This window comes from Culicoides brevitarsis, chromosome 1, assembly GCF_036172545.1.
Source record: "Culicoides brevitarsis isolate CSIRO-B50_1 chromosome 1, AGI_CSIRO_Cbre_v1, whole genome shotgun sequence".
Lineage (NCBI taxonomy): Eukaryota > Metazoa > Arthropoda > Insecta > Diptera > Ceratopogonidae > Culicoides > Culicoides brevitarsis.
This window is the reverse complement of record NC_087085.1, coordinates 45,906,369-45,924,086: the sequence shown is the minus strand read 5'-3', so window position 1 is coordinate 45,924,086 and position 17,718 is coordinate 45,906,369. Positions and strand designations below refer to the sequence as shown.

Here is a 17,718-nt window from a genome sequence, read left to right as displayed (position 1 = left end):
AACTTATAAATTTTGAAGAAATTTTATGAAAGTTAGATTTTTGTTAACGATTTTGTGAAAATTATCCAAAATCTAAAAATTTCGATTTTCATTGAAATACTTTGAAAGTTAAATTTTTGTTGACGATCATATTTTGTATGAAAATTTCAATTTTCATCAAAAATTTTAAAGAAAAGGTTAGAAGAATTTTTTTTCCAAATTTTTTTAATGATATAGTTTTGTATTAGATATTCTAAATATATGAAACTTTTTTTTTATTTTTTTTAATTCAAAAATTTTGAAAAAATACTATGAAAATTATATTTCTGTTAACTATCATACTCTTTATATTTTTTAAATTTTTTTTTTAAACTCGAAATAAAAGTAATTTTTAAAATTTTGATATCATAATTCGGGCAACCCTAAATGCGAGGTTGAATTAGCTCAAAACAAAAGCACCTGGAATCAAAGAAAAATACAAATTTCATTAAATTTCGACAATGTTTCACTTACGAAATTCACTCAAATTGCTAAATACTGTGAGATGCATTCCCATAGCAAACAGCCAAAGTAAAATTTTCATCAATTCTTTCTTAAAATCACAAATTTTAAAGAATTTTTTCATTACAGCACGAAACATTGCTCGATGGGTTGCGCCGACACTTCGTGAACTCGCAAGACGTCGTAAAAAGATGGGAGAAGAGCCTCCAAGACCTCGTTCGTCATTTCTCGAATGGAATCACAATGCCGAGTTATTTTCCTTTGCCAAACGTTTGAATGAGGATTTCGATCGGGCACTTTTGTTGCAAGCCTTCACACATCGCTCGTACATCAGTCAAGAGATGCAAAAACAGAAGGAAGTCGGAATTGAAAATCCTGAAATCAATTTGAAGGAAAATCATGAAATGATTGAACTCGGAGAACAATTGCTCTCAAATTACGTCGCGGCCTTTTTGCAATTTTCTTATCCAAAAATGCCGGAAATTGGTTTGAAAGCGATTGAAAAGTATTTGTTGAGTGACGATGTATTGGCGCACGTTTCGTCGCATATTGGTACAAAAGATTTGATTCTTTCTGCAGAATTTCCCGTGACAAATGAAGCTCTTGCACAAACTTTTAAGGCTTTGGTTTGTGCATTGCAACAAAGTACCGATGATGGAAGAGCATTTTTGTTCGTGCGTGATTTCTTGCTGACACAATTGAACCAAAAAGACCTTTTAGAAGTATGGAACATCGAAGAGCCCATGAAATTACTTGGAGAAATGTGTGAAAATTTACAATTAGGAACTCCTGAACCTCGTTTGATCGGAGATTCAGCGAAAAATACGATTTTAGCATGTTCGTATGTCGGAATTTATTGCAATAAACAATTGCTGAGCAAAGGATTTGGAGAAAATGTTCACATGGCAATTGATGTTGCTGCGTTAAATGGCATCAATAAGCTTTGTAACACAGAAGATACGGCAAAACCTTTAAATTTCGGCGTAACACTCGACGAAGTCGTCAACAAACTACATTTAAAATCACAAAAAAAGGCAAAAAATCTTTAGCAAGTAGTCTTTTAATATAAATTGTACATGTAACTTAGCAAACATTAAAAAAAAAAACTTGAAAAATAGAACGATAAAAACGTGAAAATCAAACTAATTTCTGGTTAAACCAAAAAAGGACGAAAAAAATTGTGCTTAAACTTTCCTATCACTACTTAAATCTACATTTTGTGAAATTTACTCCGCAGGAGCTCCCGTATCTAATGTTAAATTTCCCTCTTTATCTCGTTTTCGTATTCTTCCATTGAAGTAACGCGTTTCTTGACTTCCATCATTGTACAAAATTTTCACAGATCCGTCAGGAAATTCTCGTCTCTTGTGATCTTTTGTATGAATTTCACGTTGTCCATTTGGTAAATACAGAATTTTGTCGTCATTTTTGAGTACGTCGACTTTTGTACCATCAGGGTAAGTCCAACTTTCGGAAATATCAGGTTTGGAAGGATCAACAACGCGTTTCGCTCCATTCGAAAAGTTGACTTCTAAACGCCCGTCACGATAACGATGCTCTGTTTGACCACTAAAATGAGAAAATATATAAAAAAATTAATTTTTGATATTTTTTTTACATATCGAAAAAAAATTTCCTTTGACATAGTTTTATTTTGAAAACTAAATCAAGAGAAAAACTATGTCAAAAACTGTGTCAAAAACTGTGTCAAAGCAATTTTTGTCAAATCTTGCTCCAAATGGAAAAAAATTTATCAGAGGGGCTCTAATTTATCATTTTTAATCATTTTATAACTCAAAACTGCCAAAAAATTGAAACTGAAAAAAAAATTTTCTTTTGACATAGTTTTGTTTTGAAAACTAAATCAAGAGAAAAACTATGTCAAAAACTGTGTCAAAGCAATTTTTGTCAAATCTTGCTCCAAATGGAAAAAAATTTATCAGAGGGGCTCTAATTTATCATTTTTAATCATTTTATAACTCAAAACTGCCAAAAAATTGAAACTGAAAAAAAAAATTTCTTTTGACATAGTTTTGTTTTGAAAACTAAATCAAGAGAAAAACTATGTCAAAAACTGTGTCAAAAACTGTGTCAAAGCAATTTTTGTCAAATCTTGCTCCAAATGGAAAAAAATTTATCAGAGGGGCTCTAATTTATCATTTTTAATCATTTTATAACTCAAAACTGCCAAAAAATTGAAACTGAAAAAAAAATTTTCTTTTGACATAGTTTTGTTTTGAAAACTAAATCAAGAGAAAAACTATGTCAAAAACTGTGTCAAAAACTGTGTCAAAGCATTTTTTGTCAAATCTTGCTTCAAATGGATAAAAATTTATCAGAGGGCTCTAATTTATCATTTTTAATCATTTTATAACCCAAAACTGCCAAAAAATTGAAACTGAAAAAAATTTTTTTCTTTGACATAGTTTTGTTTTGAAAACTAAATCAAGAGAAAAACTATGTCAAAAACTGTGTCAAAAACTGTGTCAAAGCAATTTTTGTCAAATCTTGCTCCAAATGGAAAAAAAATTATCAGAGGGGCTCTAATTTATCATTTTTAATCATTTTATAACTCAAAACTGCCAAAAAATTGAAACTGAAAAAAAAATTTTCTTTTGACATAGTTTTGTTTTGAAAACTAAATCAAGAGAAAAACTATGTCAAAAACTGTGTCAAAGCAATTTTTGTCAAATCTTGCTCCAAATGGAAAAAAATTTATCAGAGGGGCTCTAATTTATTATTTTTAATCATTTTATAACTCAAAACTGCCAAAAAATTGAAACTGAAAAAAAAAATTTCTTTTGACATAGTTTTGTTTTGAAAACTAAATCAAGAGAAAAACTATGTCAAAAACTGTGTCAAAGCAATTTTTGTCAAATCTTGCTCCAAATGGAAAAAATTTATCAAAGGGGCTCTAATTTATCATTTTTAATCATTTTATAACTCAAAACTGCAAAAAAATTGAAACTGAAAAAAAAATTTTCCTTTGACATAGTTTTGTTTTAAAAACTAAATCAAGAGAAAAACTATGTCAAAAACTGTGTCAAAAACTGTGTCAAAGCATTTTTTGTCAAATCTTGCTTCAAATGGATAAAAATTTATCAGAGGGCTCTAATTTATCATTTTTAATCATTTTATAACCCATAACTGCCAAAAAATTGAAACTGAAAAAAATTTTTTTCTTTGACATAGTTTTGTTTTGAAAACTAAATCAAGAGAAAAACTATGTCAAAAACTGTGTCAAAAACTGTGTCAAAGCAATTTTTGTCAAATCTTGCTCCAAATGGAAAAAAAAATTATCAGAGGGGCTCTAATTTATCATTTTTAATCATTTTATAACTCAAAACTGCCAAAAAATTGAAACTGAAAAAAAAATTTTCTTTTGACATAGTTTTGTTTTGAAAACTAAATCAAGAGAAAAACTATGTCAAAAACTGTGTCAAAGCAATTTTTGTCAAAACTTGCTCCAAATGAATAAAAATTTATCAGAGGGGCTCTAATTGGATTTTTTATCAAGCATGTAACGCGAAACAGAAAACGGTTTTGGAACACCCTAAAATTTGAAATTTTTTTTTTTTTCTAATTTTTTTTTGAGAAAATTATTTTTTTTTTTGAGAAAATATTTAAATTTTTTTTTTAGTAAATTTAAAATGTTTTTTAAATTAATTTTTTTTTATGAGAAAATTTTAAATTTCGTTTTCTTATAATTTTTTTAAAAATGATCTTAAAAAAATTAAACTTACTCTGCAAACTCCAAAACAGTTTTGCCATCGACATACGTTGTCTCCCACGAATTATTCGCAGCGTAATAATATTTGATCGTCCCATCATGAATGTTCGTTTCTTTGATATCCTTATTGAAGTACATCATCCTTATAATCATTCCATCTGCAGAGATTTTTTTCAAATTTCCGTTTGGATAGTAGATTTCTTTACTTCCATCTGCATTCACAATTTCCTTTCGATGATCTGTTGTTGGAATGGTAGCGTCGTTATTGTTCTGAACATTTCCTGCTGATTGTCTTAAGTAATTTTCTTGTACAGGAGTTGTCGAACGAGGTTTGAAATAAGCCGAATTTCCATTGTTATTGTTGAATTGATCTTCTTCGTCGTCATCGAAGCCATTTTCGATCTCAGATTCCGTGCAAGATCCTCTCAGGTTTTTGTCTTGTAACGATTTTGACATGGTTTTTGATGATTTTGGAGCGTGATGTGACACAACTTTCGCTGAAACAAGACTTCGTGATGCTTTGTTCGTGATTTCTTTCTTTGAAATGTGATCCGTTGGTGCTGAAGGTGCTGTATGTGCAAGTTTGGCAATGTTTTTGTTGATCTCAAGTAACATTTTGCTGTTATTTTCACGTCGAAGTCTCACATTTTCTGCTTCTAAACGTTTATTTTCTCGTTTCATCACGTCATACTCCAATTTTTGTTCGTGCACTTGTTTTTCCAATGCTCTAACTTGTGTTCGAAGACGTGCTTGAGCTGCTCCATGCTTTACTTCCTTCGCTTTCAATTCAACTTCGAGTTGCGAAATTTTGTCATTAAGTTTTATGACTTCGTCTCGATCTTTTCGCGTGGGTTTGTGACTTTCCTTTAACTTTTTCTCGAGTTGATCCATTTTTTCCTTGATTTTCATGCGTTCGTCGTGAAAATAGACCTCCATTTGTACCCGTTCGTCTTGTTTTCGTGCCTCCCAGTCTTCACGTTCGCGTTCAAAGGCATTTCTTTGGATTTCAAATTCTTGTTTCATCTTTATGAGTTTTGCATTTTCACGCTGATACGTTGCAACTTCATGTTCAAGCTCCTTCAGATGGACTTGCAGAAGCTCATTGCGTGTAACAAGTGTTCTCTTATGAAGCTGAAGCGTATCTTCGGTATCATCTGCTGTATCTGCTGAATTCATTTGTGTCGGATTCAAACTTAATTCAGTATTTGCCGATTCTCCATCCAATAATTTAGCTCGAAATTTCGCAAAATCCATTTTTTCATTGGGAGTCGAAGTAAAGGCATCCATATCAACTTTTTCAGACATCACAGTTTCCGTGTCAGAATCCAACGGGATAACTCCCTCAATACGACTTGCGAATTTGACATGATTATACGCAACTGGAGGCACATGATAGCTTGTTTCGTCGTCTTCGTCAATTGTAAATTGTTTCATTGTCGATCCAGGATTCGGTTTTTCGCTCAAACGTCGTTCATGACATTCGAAAGATTTGAGTTCGTCAATTTCGGATCGTCGATTGTTCTCTTGATACGACAAATCGAGGACTTTGTATTGACTCGGAGAGCGAGGAGGCGATTCATGCGTATTTTTCTCGAATTCTGTAGCCCAAGCGCCTTTTGGATGATCAGAAGAAGTATTTATTGTTGGTCCGCGTTTCAGGGTTTCGCGCTGTTGCAATTCTTTCTTTGTACCAATTTGAGCAAGCGATGATGGCGCAGTTTTTGAACGTGCGAGTTGTGGTTTCTTCTTCTCATTTTCTTTGTTGTTTTGTTCCCGTTTCGAGCATCTCATGCTACGATTTGCCGTTTCAAGTCGAGGTCCTGTACTACTTCGACGATCTTTTGTTTTTTCCTTATGAGGCATTTTTTGTTCGAGTGACATTGCATTTCGACTCGCATATTTGTACTTTGGGAGATTTTTCAGGTTGAAGGCATCCGGAGGTACTTTGAAACGCGTTGTCAAGCCTTCGCCTTTCCTCAAAAATGGTCTTTTTGCGACAGGGCGCTTTGGTTCGTTATTCGTGTCGGGTTCTTCTTGACCTACGTCATCGTTTCCCATCTTGAAGTCATCCAGATTTTTCAAGGGCGTATCTGTGAGATAATTATTTTTCATTGCCCCGTGAATCGGCGTCTCATCCAAGTTATGTTTCGCAAGCATTTTTGTTAGTTTCTGCGTTTCCAAGGGGTTATCGTCTCCATCGCGACGCCCTTCTGCCTCCATTGAGACATTCGACGAACGAATGGCGTTGATTTGTTTTTCAATGTTGTTCAGAAATTCATCGTCTTCACTTTCGGATGAGATTTCTTGAACAGCTGTGGCATCCTTTTCATCTTCCTCCGCATCGTCGTCGTCCTCGTCATCTTCATCTCCAACCATGTCAATCCAATTTGGGTCATTGATCAGTGCTTGCATGAGAGCTAATTGCTCCTCCGTGAACTGCCCGAGTTCGGAGTCGTCACCGTTGTTCATTTGATTCAATTGCCATTGCCGCAGCATTTGAAGTTTTTCGATAAGACTTTCGTTTTCCATTTTGAATTTTCTTCACCATTTATTTATCCTGTTGTCCTGGAAATTCCAATAAAAATAGTTATTCTATAGATATAGCATTGTTTTTGTTTACTTTCGAAAATTCACTTACAAAATCTTCGTCAAGAGTTGAGAAACAAAAGTTTTTCTTATTTTCGCTTAAATTCTTGAGAAATTGAAGCGAAAAATTGTGAAAATCCTGATAAGAAGGAAATTCTTTAAGAATTGCGGGTATTTTTTGTTTGGGTTAAATTAGTTCAAAATTTTGCCGCATTTCCTTTTTGGCGTTATTCCAACCGGATGTTGATATGTTGGAAGTTCAATATTTTGTCGCTAATATCCGAAGAGGCGTTCTTGTCTTCAATACCGTTGAATTTCAAGAATTTTTTGAAAAATTTTCAAAATTTTTGTCAAAAAATATCAAATTTATTTAAAATTTACCAAAATTTAATTTTCTAATTTTTTTTTTGCTTAATTTTTTTATTTTATTTTTTTATTTAATTTTTTATTCGTTTTTTTTTAAATTTTTCTTCCATTGATTTTATTTATTAAACTAAAATTTGCTTTTTAATATAAATATTTTTTTACGAACCCTATATTTTTACTCATAATTTCATTTTTGCCCTAACATTTTTTATGAAAATTAATTTCTTGGGTAAATTCAAAAAAAAAATGTTAACTTTACTAAATTCCATCTCAAAATTTTAAACAGCCTCATAGTTTGATAAAAATCTCACATGCGATTAACTATAAAAACGAGCCAAATATCGCAAAATTCTTCAGTATCTCGATTAACTTTAAACTATCAACACCTGAACTTGAAAACGAAAACTCGTTAAATTACCTGTTCAACATTTAAAAACAAATAAACAGAAAGAAAGAAAGATGAAACTCATTTTATTGACCTTGGCAGGTAAGTACGAATTAATCAATTCGGGAGCCTTCAATTGTCATCGTTGTGCGTTCGTTACTTTGTGATAAATAAATAGTAAATATTTATGTGAGAACGATTCATCGACGATAATGATCGTCAATTAACATAATAAACAAACGAAGAAGAAGCAAAAAATATTTAAATAAATTCGCATTAAATTGTCAAATAAATTATTTACATGGTTGTGTGGATTTGATAAGTAGCTTTAGTTGATATGACGCTAAAGTTAATTATTAGCTTTTGAATGATTTCACTTTTTTTTCTACTCAACTTCTGTCGAGAATGAAATTGATCAATTTATGAGTCATTGTACATGAGAATAAAAATTCGGAATAAATTGCTCGAAATTACCTTGTTGAACTCAATTTATGCCAAAAAAAATTTTTTTGCAGTTTTTGCTGTTGCTTGTATCTATGCGACACCTTTGGATAAGCCCGAAGTAAAGGCTTGCATGAAGAAATGCCCAAGCGATTATAAGCCATTGTGTGCGAAGGAAGCATCAGCTAAGCAACCAACAACCTTTGGAAACTCTTGCGTTTTAGAGAATTATAAATGTGAATCTGGAAAAGGTAAAAAATTTATTTTTTTTTTTAATTTTATTTAGAATTTATTGAAATTTTGTGTTTTTTAGTTTTGGAAGTCATTAAACAAGATGAGTGTGATGGAAATGCTCCTGTCAGACTATAAAAACGATTTTTCGAGACATTCATGATGTATTTTTATAAATCTTTTATTTTTGATTATTACGATTTGAGTAAAATGTTCTCATAATATGTGTTTAAAAAAATATTGGCGAAAGCTCGAGCAAATAAAGAATTTTTAAATTAAAGTTAATTATTTTTTGAAGTTTTTGATTTATGAATTTAGATTACAATGTAATATTAAGACAATTTTTGTCTCGACAATTTTTGTTTCGATTCTTTTTGATTTCCAAGGCAAGATGTTAAATAATGTAAAAATTTTTTTTTTCAAAAATTTCTTATTCCTCAAACTTTTTTAAGAATTATTATTTAATTCTTAAAAAAAAAACTTTTTAAAATTTAACAATTTTTTTTTTTGTATTTTTTTTCTCTTAAATTTTATTCAATATCAACTGCTAAATTGAATTTTTTAATGCCATCTGTTGAAATTTTATTGAAAATAAAAGTTTTTGAAAAATTTTACAATTTAAATTTTATTCAATATCAACTGTTAAATTGAAGTGCATTTAAAGGTTTTTGAAAAATTTTACAATTCGATAACCGTTGGAGTGCATTTTTTTTAAAAAAAATTATTTTTACCTTATTAAACTTATACATATGAGATAACTCAAAGAAAATTTATTTTTGTCAAAAATAAATTTTTTTTTATATTTAATTTTTTTTGGAAAATATTCTTTCAAAAAAAAAAAAAAATAAATAAATAAAATAAAAAAAAAAATAAAACAAAAATTAAATGAAATTAAATTAAAAATAAAATAAAATAAAAAAAAAATTAAATTTTGAAGAAATAAAATATTTTTTATTTTTAATTTCTTAAATTTTAAATTTTATCATTCAAAAATTTTTCGCACGTGCAAATATTTGTTTGAAAAATGCCAAAAAATATCAACCATAAAAAGTGATTGACCGTGAAAAAATTTATTGTCTCTTACCTCTCTATAAGTCACTTCGTCATCCAACGGTGTCCCCCAACCAAACAATTATCTCATTCTCTTCTCATTACACACTAACCAACATTTTAATAGCTCCATAAATAAACCACAAAATTGAATTTTGCTTGTCTCGATCATGCGTGCGACGTTACACAGTTGATTTGACCTATTACTCGGAAATTCGCGTGCATCCACACACAGACACATAATAGAACTACAAAATTTCAATTGAATGTCAATGGTGTTCAATACTATTGACTTGTTCCCATCATTTTTATTCATTTTTTTTTCAAATCACAGACAATACTGATCAAAATGTATTCTTCTTATTATTTTTTCTATTGAATGTCATTTAAATTGATCCGTAATTGAACGATTTGTAATATTATTTTAACGATTTCATGTCATGTCATGATGAATTTGAGATCAAAAGTTCAGATTATTTTGATAAGTCGTCAGGATTAGTTGTGCTTCGTGCAAAAAAATGTTGATTTTCGCGTTAATTTTTGTTTTGGCATTCAATTGCTATGAGACTCAAACGCAAGCTTATGTCTCAGATGGATGCAATTACAACTTTTACCATCCTTTGATGGTTACAGTGCCTTCAACGGGATTTACGATATCCGAACAAACATGCGGATTACTGATTCCGAAGGATACTTTCAAGGAACAACCGTTTGTGTATTATATTGATGCGAAAGATGTAAGTAAAAAGTGAATTTCTAAAAAAAAAAAGAAAAAATTATTAATTTTGGATTGTAGAATATTGAATATACCGTTTTGATGGTTGATCCCGATCATCCGAGTACGCTTGGAGGAACGTATTATGTACATTGGATTTTAGCAAATATTCCTGTAAGTGTCTTATGAGTGAATTTTAGGATTTTCAGAGATATTTTTGATGTCTTTTTTACAGGGATACATCCTAAAAACTGGATTGGGATATAACGTTGGAACAACAATTAAAGGTAAATTTCTTAAATTTTCCCAAAATAAAAAAAAAACTCACAATGTTTAAATTTTAAATAGAATGGACTCCTCCATCTCCAGCTGAATGCTCGGGAAGTCATCGTTACATCTTCCTCGTGTACGAACAACATCGTGTGCCTCTTCGTATCCCAATTCCTGCTGATCGTCTCAACTTCTCGCTGAATACGTGGTTGCGTGCAATCGAGCCTTACGGTTCAATGTATGGACCTGTTGCTTCCACACAATTCGTTTCTGCCTATTAAAAATTTGAACAAAAGTCGGCATCTAATCTACTTTGAATAGAAAGCACCGTTGTTTCGTTTTTTTGCTGTTGAAGGAGAAAAAAATTTTTTTTTGAAATAAATTGCAACATTATTAGCAGATAATGACATTTTTTGTGACACTCGTGGGAAGTTAGCTACCGAAAGATTACTATTTTCTAAAAAATACTAAAACCAAAATGGGAACTTGGCAATTTGTAACTAACTCGCGACAAATTTATCGTTGAGTCGCCATTGTTAGGCGAGTGCCATTGTTATATTTTTTTCGTCATTTACGTGTAATAATCAGCTACAAATTCAAGAAATTTCCATTAACGCAACTCGTATATCGCCCACAAAAAAGCACTTAATAATTTTTTTTCTCTTTTCTCAGTTTTACATTTTCTATTCTGTGTCCGAATATCATTTTAAAAGGCATGCAATTGACACTTAATAACAGCACGCGCGTAAATTTGTCACCGTTACATTTTTTCTTTCTGTTTCTCGTTGATCATCAAGCCACGGAGAGAATTAAAAAAAACGAATGAAGAAGAAAAAATATAATTTATCTATGAATTAATTGTACGGATTTATCATCGTATTATTGGAGCTCTCGAGATGATGCTTGAGGAACGAGGTACGTATTTAATGCAGAGAAAGAAAAATAAATGTTTGCTTCATTATCATATGTCTTCGTGTTACGTCGTCGTCGTATGTGTGGTTAATAATTTACAAGTAGCCGGAGAGAGACGACGAAAAATAAAAACAAATACGACGCTTCTTAGAGAGACACACACAGGTACATAAACAAAATATAATAAAAAAGACACTTTATGCAAATAAATAATTTCAACATTTATTTTAAATTTGTTAAAACGGAAGCTGTCATTCAGGTTTAATCAATGGAGTGGTTTCAGCACTGCTGTTTTCTTTCTGAAAGCTACATGCTTTACACACAGATGCTGGATTAACTGAACGACACTTTACATTTTTTGTTCTAACTTACGATTCGTCGTTTTAAAATTTAATTCGAATTCAGAAGTTGAAGTAATTTTTATTGAAGAAAAAATTTATAGAATTCAAAAAAAAAAAATTTAAAAAAAAATATTGACTTGGAAAAATTTTTTAAGCTTCTTAAAAATTGACTTGAATTTCATTAAAAGTAAAAAAAAATAATTAAAAATAAAAGAAATTTTTTTTATTCTCATAAAATTTATAAGAAATTTAAAAATATTAACTTTAGTTTAAAATTAAAAAAAAATAATAAAATTAAATAAATTTTTTTTTTGTAAAAAAATTATTTAATTATTTAATTCTCATAAAATTCATGAGTAACTAAAAACATTGACTTGAAAGCTTTTTAAACTTTTTTTATAATTAACTTCAATTTCGCAACATTAAAAAAAAAATAAAATAATAATTTTTTTTAAATTTCGATTTTTTTTACAAAATTTCAAGAAAAAGTAAAAACAAGTTTCAAATTTTGACAATTCATAAATGTCACATGAGAATCATACATTATGAGAAATCCCGTTGAAGCATAAGGCAATAAAATATTCGAATTCTGCCTCATTAATTTCATAGAATAGTCATTTAATTAGTAAAATATTGCCGATAAATTACACAAAATAGCACTTTATTACACTTTTTTTTCTTCGCAATTAATTAACGAGCATTCACAGCAAATATTGCGCTGCAAACACAAATTACCATTTTCAATTGCACCATTACTAAACTTTATTAATAATAAAGCAGCAAGTAAGTTTCGTCGTTCGTTCTCATGTGTGAATTGCTTGTTGTGATCTGTATTAGAATATTGATCCTATACATCAGTTGTTTGTTAGATTGCTTGCTAAACGCCCACGCGACACGCTAAACCACAAAAAAAAAACTTGTCTCATTCATAAAATAAAACTTAATTCATGTTTAGAGCTGAGATGTGATTTCATTAATCGTTTTTGTGTGTAAAACTAACGTCATTTTGAGCCAATCAGCGCACAGGATCAAGTTATCGCTCTCTCGAGTCTCAAGTCAAGTCATTATTATTTATTAGTCGCATTAATGGAGCTGCGTAGCGCCGTTCAAGGTGCTCCAGCATCAATTTGTCTATGAAGTTTTTTTTTTGGTTTTTATATTGGTTTGTTTTTTTCTCCGTGTTTTTAGTCAATTTATTTATTTATCTATCAATGACTATCAGATTTTTATGAATGAATTTTTTTTTATGTATGTTTGCATAACAACATAATATTGAATATGAATGAAAAGATTGATTTTTTTGGCCTCCAGTCTTTTCGGTTTACGTTAATTGAGAAGAAAGGATGTGAAATGTGAGGGGCAAAAATTTTTGAAATTTCTTTTTTTTCAAATTTTTTACTTTTCGATCATGTATTTTTCTCCAATGACAAAATATACGTTATGATAAAAAATTAATTTTAAAAATTTAAATTTTAAAAAATTAAAAGAATTTTGATTTAAAAATATTTTTTTTTTAAATAAATTATTTTAAAATGATTTTTAAAAAATTAAATTTTAATAATTACTTTTTTTTAAAAATTAATTAATAAAAAAAAATAAATTTTCGAATTAAAAAAACTTTTTTTATACCTAAAAAAAATTTGATAAAATTCAAAATAAAAATCAAAAAGGTCCCTTTCGAAAAATGTTCGTTAATCGAAAAAAAAATTATTTCACATCCCTTCCAAATCAACACTTGATCGTCTCCCACGCATAACACACTTTTTATTGTACGAGTGTTAAATCACGCGTACAATCCTATACAAAACTGACTTAGTAATATGATCTATATACACGTTTAGTCGACAGCGAGTTACACAAGTTGTAGAGTTTGTCGAGTTTCATTCATAAAATTTTGTTTTTTTTTCACTTTTTTTTCGTTAATGGCAATATGTTTGAATAAATAATGAACTTACTAATGACAGTTGTTTATTCAAAATCGAATGATTTTTGTTTGTCGAGTTTTGTTGATTCTTTTCGAAAAGGATGTCAGATTAAACTTCCGTTTATTTCTCTCATTTTCTCTGTTTGAAGGTCATTTCGTTGAAAGAACATCAAAGAATCTCCTTTTATGGCGATCCGATCAGAAATCGAATTTTGGGATCGTCTTGTTGAAAAGCATTAGCGAATAATTACTTTAAAGAAGCATAAATCTTCGTATTCCAACGCACACGCCGCGAGAATTATCCCCGTCATTTCCTCCTCCCACAATTGCTGCAGTCTTAATTACAAGTGCATATATTCCCAAATTAACACCATTTGTACGCGTGTTGTTTGTTGCCATTCGCCGGCAATAATGAGCACTGACAAGAAACAATTACTATTAATTATTGCCATTCGATTTCTGGGTTTGTCGCGTATTCGCACCCAAGTCTCTCTAACAGCTAAACGATGCAAATGATTTACGAATCCGTCATCCGCAAATAATTATTATTAATATTGCTCTTTTATTATGCAATTTTCGACACAATACGCTACCACGCGTGTTCAATTTTCAGAGAATGCTTAGTTAGAGGGCATGTTTTGCACAAAAAATTGATGAGAATTGCATACAAAGTCAATTCTTCACACGTACGAGGCACATCCCATGCAATAATAGCAACAAAAACAAGATTGATGCTTTATAAATAATAAAATGTAATTTCGTAATCATACCTTTTGGAATAGAAAATCGACGTACGACACATTTTTTTATGAATGAATGAAATGCAGCGAAACGCAACGCAAGTCACAAATAATATTGAAATATGGTTAATTCATTCATAAGTTTTCGAACATGAAGTATACGACTGGCTTGTTGTAAATTTTCATTTCATTCATAAAAAATGTAAGGCAACTGGCGAGAGCTATAACAGCAACAACAACAACCAAAGATCGTTATTTTAATATTCATACCTACCTAGATTACGTGATGTATGATAAATTATTATTGTTGTTGCGCTGCGTTTTATTTCGAGCTGTATACACTGCGATGCAAAAATAATTTTAGATTTCTTGATGATTTCTATAAAAAAAATGTTAAAAATACATATATTAAATTTAAAAAAAAATTATTTAAAAAATACAAAAATGAAACTAAAAAAATTAAATTAAATATTTTGTTTTAAAAAAATTTAAAAAAAATTATATAAAAAATAAAAATTTAATTTTTTTTCACACAAATATTTTTATCCGCAACAAAAAAAAAATTATAAATATTTAAAAAACATTCATATGAAATATTTAATTTTTTTTAACAAATATTTATATAAAATCTTTAAAAAAATTGTTTAAAAAATATAAAAAAAAATAATTTTTTTAAAAATTAAATTTAAAAAAAAATAAAAAATTGTTAAGAAGATATTTTAAAAAAATTTATTAATTATTTTAAACATGAAATTTTAAAAAAATAAAAAAGTCTTTAACTTACATACATAACTAAGAGATCTTTTATCCATTTTACTCCTGAAAATTGCTTTATCTAATTTTTTACATTGAAATCTATAAAAAAAATGAAAATTCATTAAAAAATATATTTTAAAATTTTCAAAAAAAAAAGTTTTAATTAAAAAAAATTATTAAATATAAGAAAATTTTCTTCTCATTGTAAATAATAAGTACGAAAACTCGTCTAAAGCTCTTGCCGAGTAAGTTGCGATACGAGATACGATTTATCGATAAACCGAAAAATTCATTCATAAATGAGTGAAACAGGAACAGCGTTTACTTTTGAAAAGTGTACACAGCGAAACAGTTAATTTGCATTTTAAAAGTTGTTAAAAACAAAACAGTAACGAGTTTTAACATGCGTTAGTTTATGTCTCTCTCCTCTTGAACATTTTTACTACTACGTCTTGCTTTGCATTTGTAGTGCAGTAGTTTAGTTTAGTGCATTACTTATAAATTTAAATTAATTTCGAGCGATAGTTATCTGCTATGTTTCTCCATTCGTTCGCGCAATTTCTTCAAACGTGTCACAGGACTTGATGGACTCTACTGCGTTACTTTATTCCCTTTTTCTATTAATTTCATTTATTCTCGTTTGATAAATGACTTCTCAGTTACTCTCGTACGTCGTTATATGCATAAAATATGAGTTTTACACACAAAAAGAGCCTCCAACCATATGGTCTTTAATTAATGCTTTGAAACTGGTTGAAAAAAATGCGTTGATTACTCGATTTCTGATTCAATCCTGTTCTGTTCATTTTTTCGATACCTTGAACTTTCGTCATCGCACGGAAGTAATTTAGTGTAGTTTTTCATTTGTTCAAAGATTTTTCAGCCTTCAATTGAACAAAGAAAATTGGCCAAGGTTAGTAATTGGCAAGAAACCATTCTATCGCGATTCGTGCCCAAAAAAATAGTGAAGAGGTGTTAAATTAATAATTTTTTTGAAAGAATAATTGTTCAACAAAGTTGCGTAACAAAAATTAGAGAGTAATTATCTGACATTGACACTCCTTGATTAATGTTTCTTTCTGGGTTAAGAGACGTTGTTGATGTTGACTCACTAAAAAATAAAAAAAAATCGATTAAAAATGAAATTTTTATACGAAAAATATTAATATTTAAAAAGTTTAAGTCCCCATCCATAAATAATCATCATAACGTGTCTATCTTAATCCACTTATAATAATTTCTGACCAAATTTTGCCAAAAATAATATAATCTCGGTTAAATGACTTCATTTTGAGTTCGGTTGTTTTTATCGACTTTAAATCAATTAATTTTTATCACGAACTGTGGATAATTGCTTCCATCTGAAACGACATAAAATTCATAATTTTACAGTTTTGTGAAGAAGCACCCGCATAAATGATGAAATTTAAGCTGGGAGTCATGGACCATTAGAAAGTGTAACCACAGCTATAATTTATGCTAATCATGAAATATGAGACCTGAGCTTCTCGTTTTTTTTTTTAATTTTTAGTAGAATGATAAAAATTATTTAAAAAAAATATTAATTGATTTTTTTTCTCTTATGTTTTAAACCCTAAACCCTAAGGTTTTAAACATTAAAAATTTTATTTTTTACAAAAATTCCAAAATTTAAAAAAAATAAAAAAAAAAAATCAATTTCAAAATTTCTTCAAAACCCATAAAATCTGAAATTAAATATGATAGAAGTCACAACAAATTATTTGTCATTTACGATCATCTAACATCCAAAAAAATAAACATTTTTAATGCGAACAATAAAAAAAGTAAACATATTGCTTACTGCTTACATTTGAAAGTTTTGAAAGCAAATTTTTTATCATGAGGGGAAATAAAGGAGGAGTTTGATCACGATCGAAGTAAATTGAGAAGTTTCACTTCAATGAATGAATGAATCGCTGTTCGTGAAACGAGAAAAAAATACACACATAAAAAAATCTGCTTGTTAAATTAACAACAATAAAAATAATAATAAAGGTTTGTGTATTTTTTCATTAAAAGAGAATGAAAAAAAAAATGCAAAATGGCTTGAATATTGACTTTACTACTTTGGTACATAATTTTGTCATGGTAGTTATTTTTTTTATTATTTGCTCTCAGATGCGATGAAAAAGGCAAATCAAGCACATGGCATGAAAAATAAGTACCGTGGTTATTAAAATAATGATCGAATAATAAATGGAAATTAACATATTTTGTTGTCCCTCCTCCATTTATTTTTTTATTCCTCGCTCAGTTTCAAAGTTATTATTGTTATTGGGCTAGAAAAGCTTGAATTAATGTTTAAATGGCAATGTCAGTGTAATTTATGCTTGAAAAAATAAATAAAAATTGATTGTTATAATAAATATCGAGCAAAGGTTTCTATTTCTTATGGATTTATTTGAATCGCAATATTTACTTTGTAACGTAATTTGTGACGAATCTTTAAAATTTATCTTTAAAAAGTGTTAAATGATGATGTAGCTAAAATTTCAAATGATTTATCGATTTTATTCGAATAATCCGATTCGTTGATGACAAAAATGTTAAAATAATTAATTATTAAATTTATCAGAACGATAAAATCTGAGAGAAAAATCTCATCCTTGACATGATTGACATTTCTTCGGTTGTCCATCTAATGCACATTCCTCATTTCTTGTCTCTCCGTTGATACGAATCTTGATCTTCACAAACAAAATGAAGTGCTGGGTAAACAAAAGCTTGAAGAAGAGGCTACCCGGAGCATGACAGACAAAATTTGTACGTT

The 17,718-nt window shown here is 29.3% G+C and overlaps 4 protein-coding genes across 4 annotated transcripts; 3 read left to right on the top strand and 1 right to left on the bottom strand.

Moving 5' to 3' along the window:
- The first annotated feature begins 407 nt into the window (after nt 1-407).
- Nucleotides 408-1,634, top strand: LOC134838383 (large ribosomal subunit protein mL44). Its single transcript, XM_063853902.1, has 2 exons — nt 408-549; nt 610-1,634. Exons 1-2 carry the CDS (start codon nt 480-482, stop codon nt 1,527-1,529), a joined length of 990 nt encoding a protein of 329 aa, XP_063709972.1. The 5' UTR covers nt 408-479; the 3' UTR covers nt 1,530-1,634.
- LOC134837936 (calponin homology domain-containing protein DDB_G0272472) lies at nt 1,523-6,967 on the bottom strand. Its single transcript, XM_063853333.1, has 3 exons — nt 6,849-6,967; nt 4,224-6,775; nt 1,523-2,049 (listed from the first exon to the last, which is right to left on the bottom strand). Exons 2-3 carry the CDS (start codon nt 6,737-6,739, stop codon nt 1,707-1,709), a joined length of 2,859 nt encoding a protein of 952 aa, XP_063709403.1. The 5' UTR covers nt 6,740-6,775; nt 6,849-6,967; the 3' UTR covers nt 1,523-1,706.
- Nucleotides 6,968-7,499: 532 nt separating this feature from the next.
- LOC134827122 (enhancer of split M1 protein) lies at nt 7,500-8,504 on the top strand. The gene is made up of 3 exons (XM_063839673.1): nt 7,500-7,649; nt 8,063-8,239; nt 8,302-8,504. Exons 1-3 carry the CDS (start codon nt 7,622-7,624, stop codon nt 8,355-8,357), a joined length of 261 nt encoding a protein of 86 aa, XP_063695743.1. The 5' UTR covers nt 7,500-7,621; the 3' UTR covers nt 8,358-8,504.
- A 1,279-nt stretch (nt 8,505-9,783) lies between these two features.
- On the top strand, nt 9,784-10,629 carry LOC134827354 (phosphatidylethanolamine-binding protein 4-like). The gene is made up of 4 exons (XM_063839954.1): nt 9,784-10,006; nt 10,066-10,158; nt 10,220-10,271; nt 10,333-10,629. Exons 1-4 carry the CDS (start codon nt 9,788-9,790, stop codon nt 10,533-10,535), a joined length of 567 nt encoding a protein of 188 aa, XP_063696024.1. The 5' UTR covers nt 9,784-9,787; the 3' UTR covers nt 10,536-10,629.
- The last annotated feature ends 7,089 nt before the right edge of the window (nt 10,630-17,718 follow it).

Bases quoted from the DNA above. Each gene is read 5' to 3' on its own strand.
- LOC134838383 (XM_063853902.1), top strand. From the start codon at position 480: ATGTTTCACTTACGAAATTCACTCAAATTGCTAAATACTGTGAGATGC. The intron at 550-609 runs GTAAAATTTTCA...TTTTCATTACAG, and splicing joins TCCCATAGCAAACAGCCAAA to CACGAAACATTGCTCGATGG.
- LOC134837936 (XM_063853333.1), bottom strand. From the start codon at position 6,739: ATGGAAAACGAAAGTCTTATCGAAAAACTTCAAATGCTGCGGCAATGG. The intron at 2,050-4,223 runs GTAAGTTTAATT...TTCTCATTTTAG, and splicing joins ACTGTTTTGGAGTTTGCAGA to TGGTCAAACAGAGCATCGTT.
- LOC134827122 (XM_063839673.1), top strand. From the start codon at position 7,622: ATGAAACTCATTTTATTGACCTTGGCAG. The intron at 7,650-8,062 runs GTAAGTACGAAT...ATTTTTTTGCAG, and splicing joins CATTTTATTGACCTTGGCAG to TTTTTGCTGTTGCTTGTATC. The intron at 8,240-8,301 runs GTAAAAAATTTA...TGTGTTTTTTAG, and splicing joins TAAATGTGAATCTGGAAAAG to TTTTGGAAGTCATTAAACAA.
- LOC134827354 (XM_063839954.1), top strand. From the start codon at position 9,788: ATGTTGATTTTCGCGTTAATTTTTGTTTTGGCATTCAATTGCTATGAG. The intron at 10,159-10,219 runs GTAAGTGTCTTA...TCTTTTTTACAG, and splicing joins GGATTTTAGCAAATATTCCT to GGATACATCCTAAAAACTGG. The intron at 10,272-10,332 runs GTAAATTTCTTA...AATTTTAAATAG, and splicing joins CGTTGGAACAACAATTAAAG to AATGGACTCCTCCATCTCCA.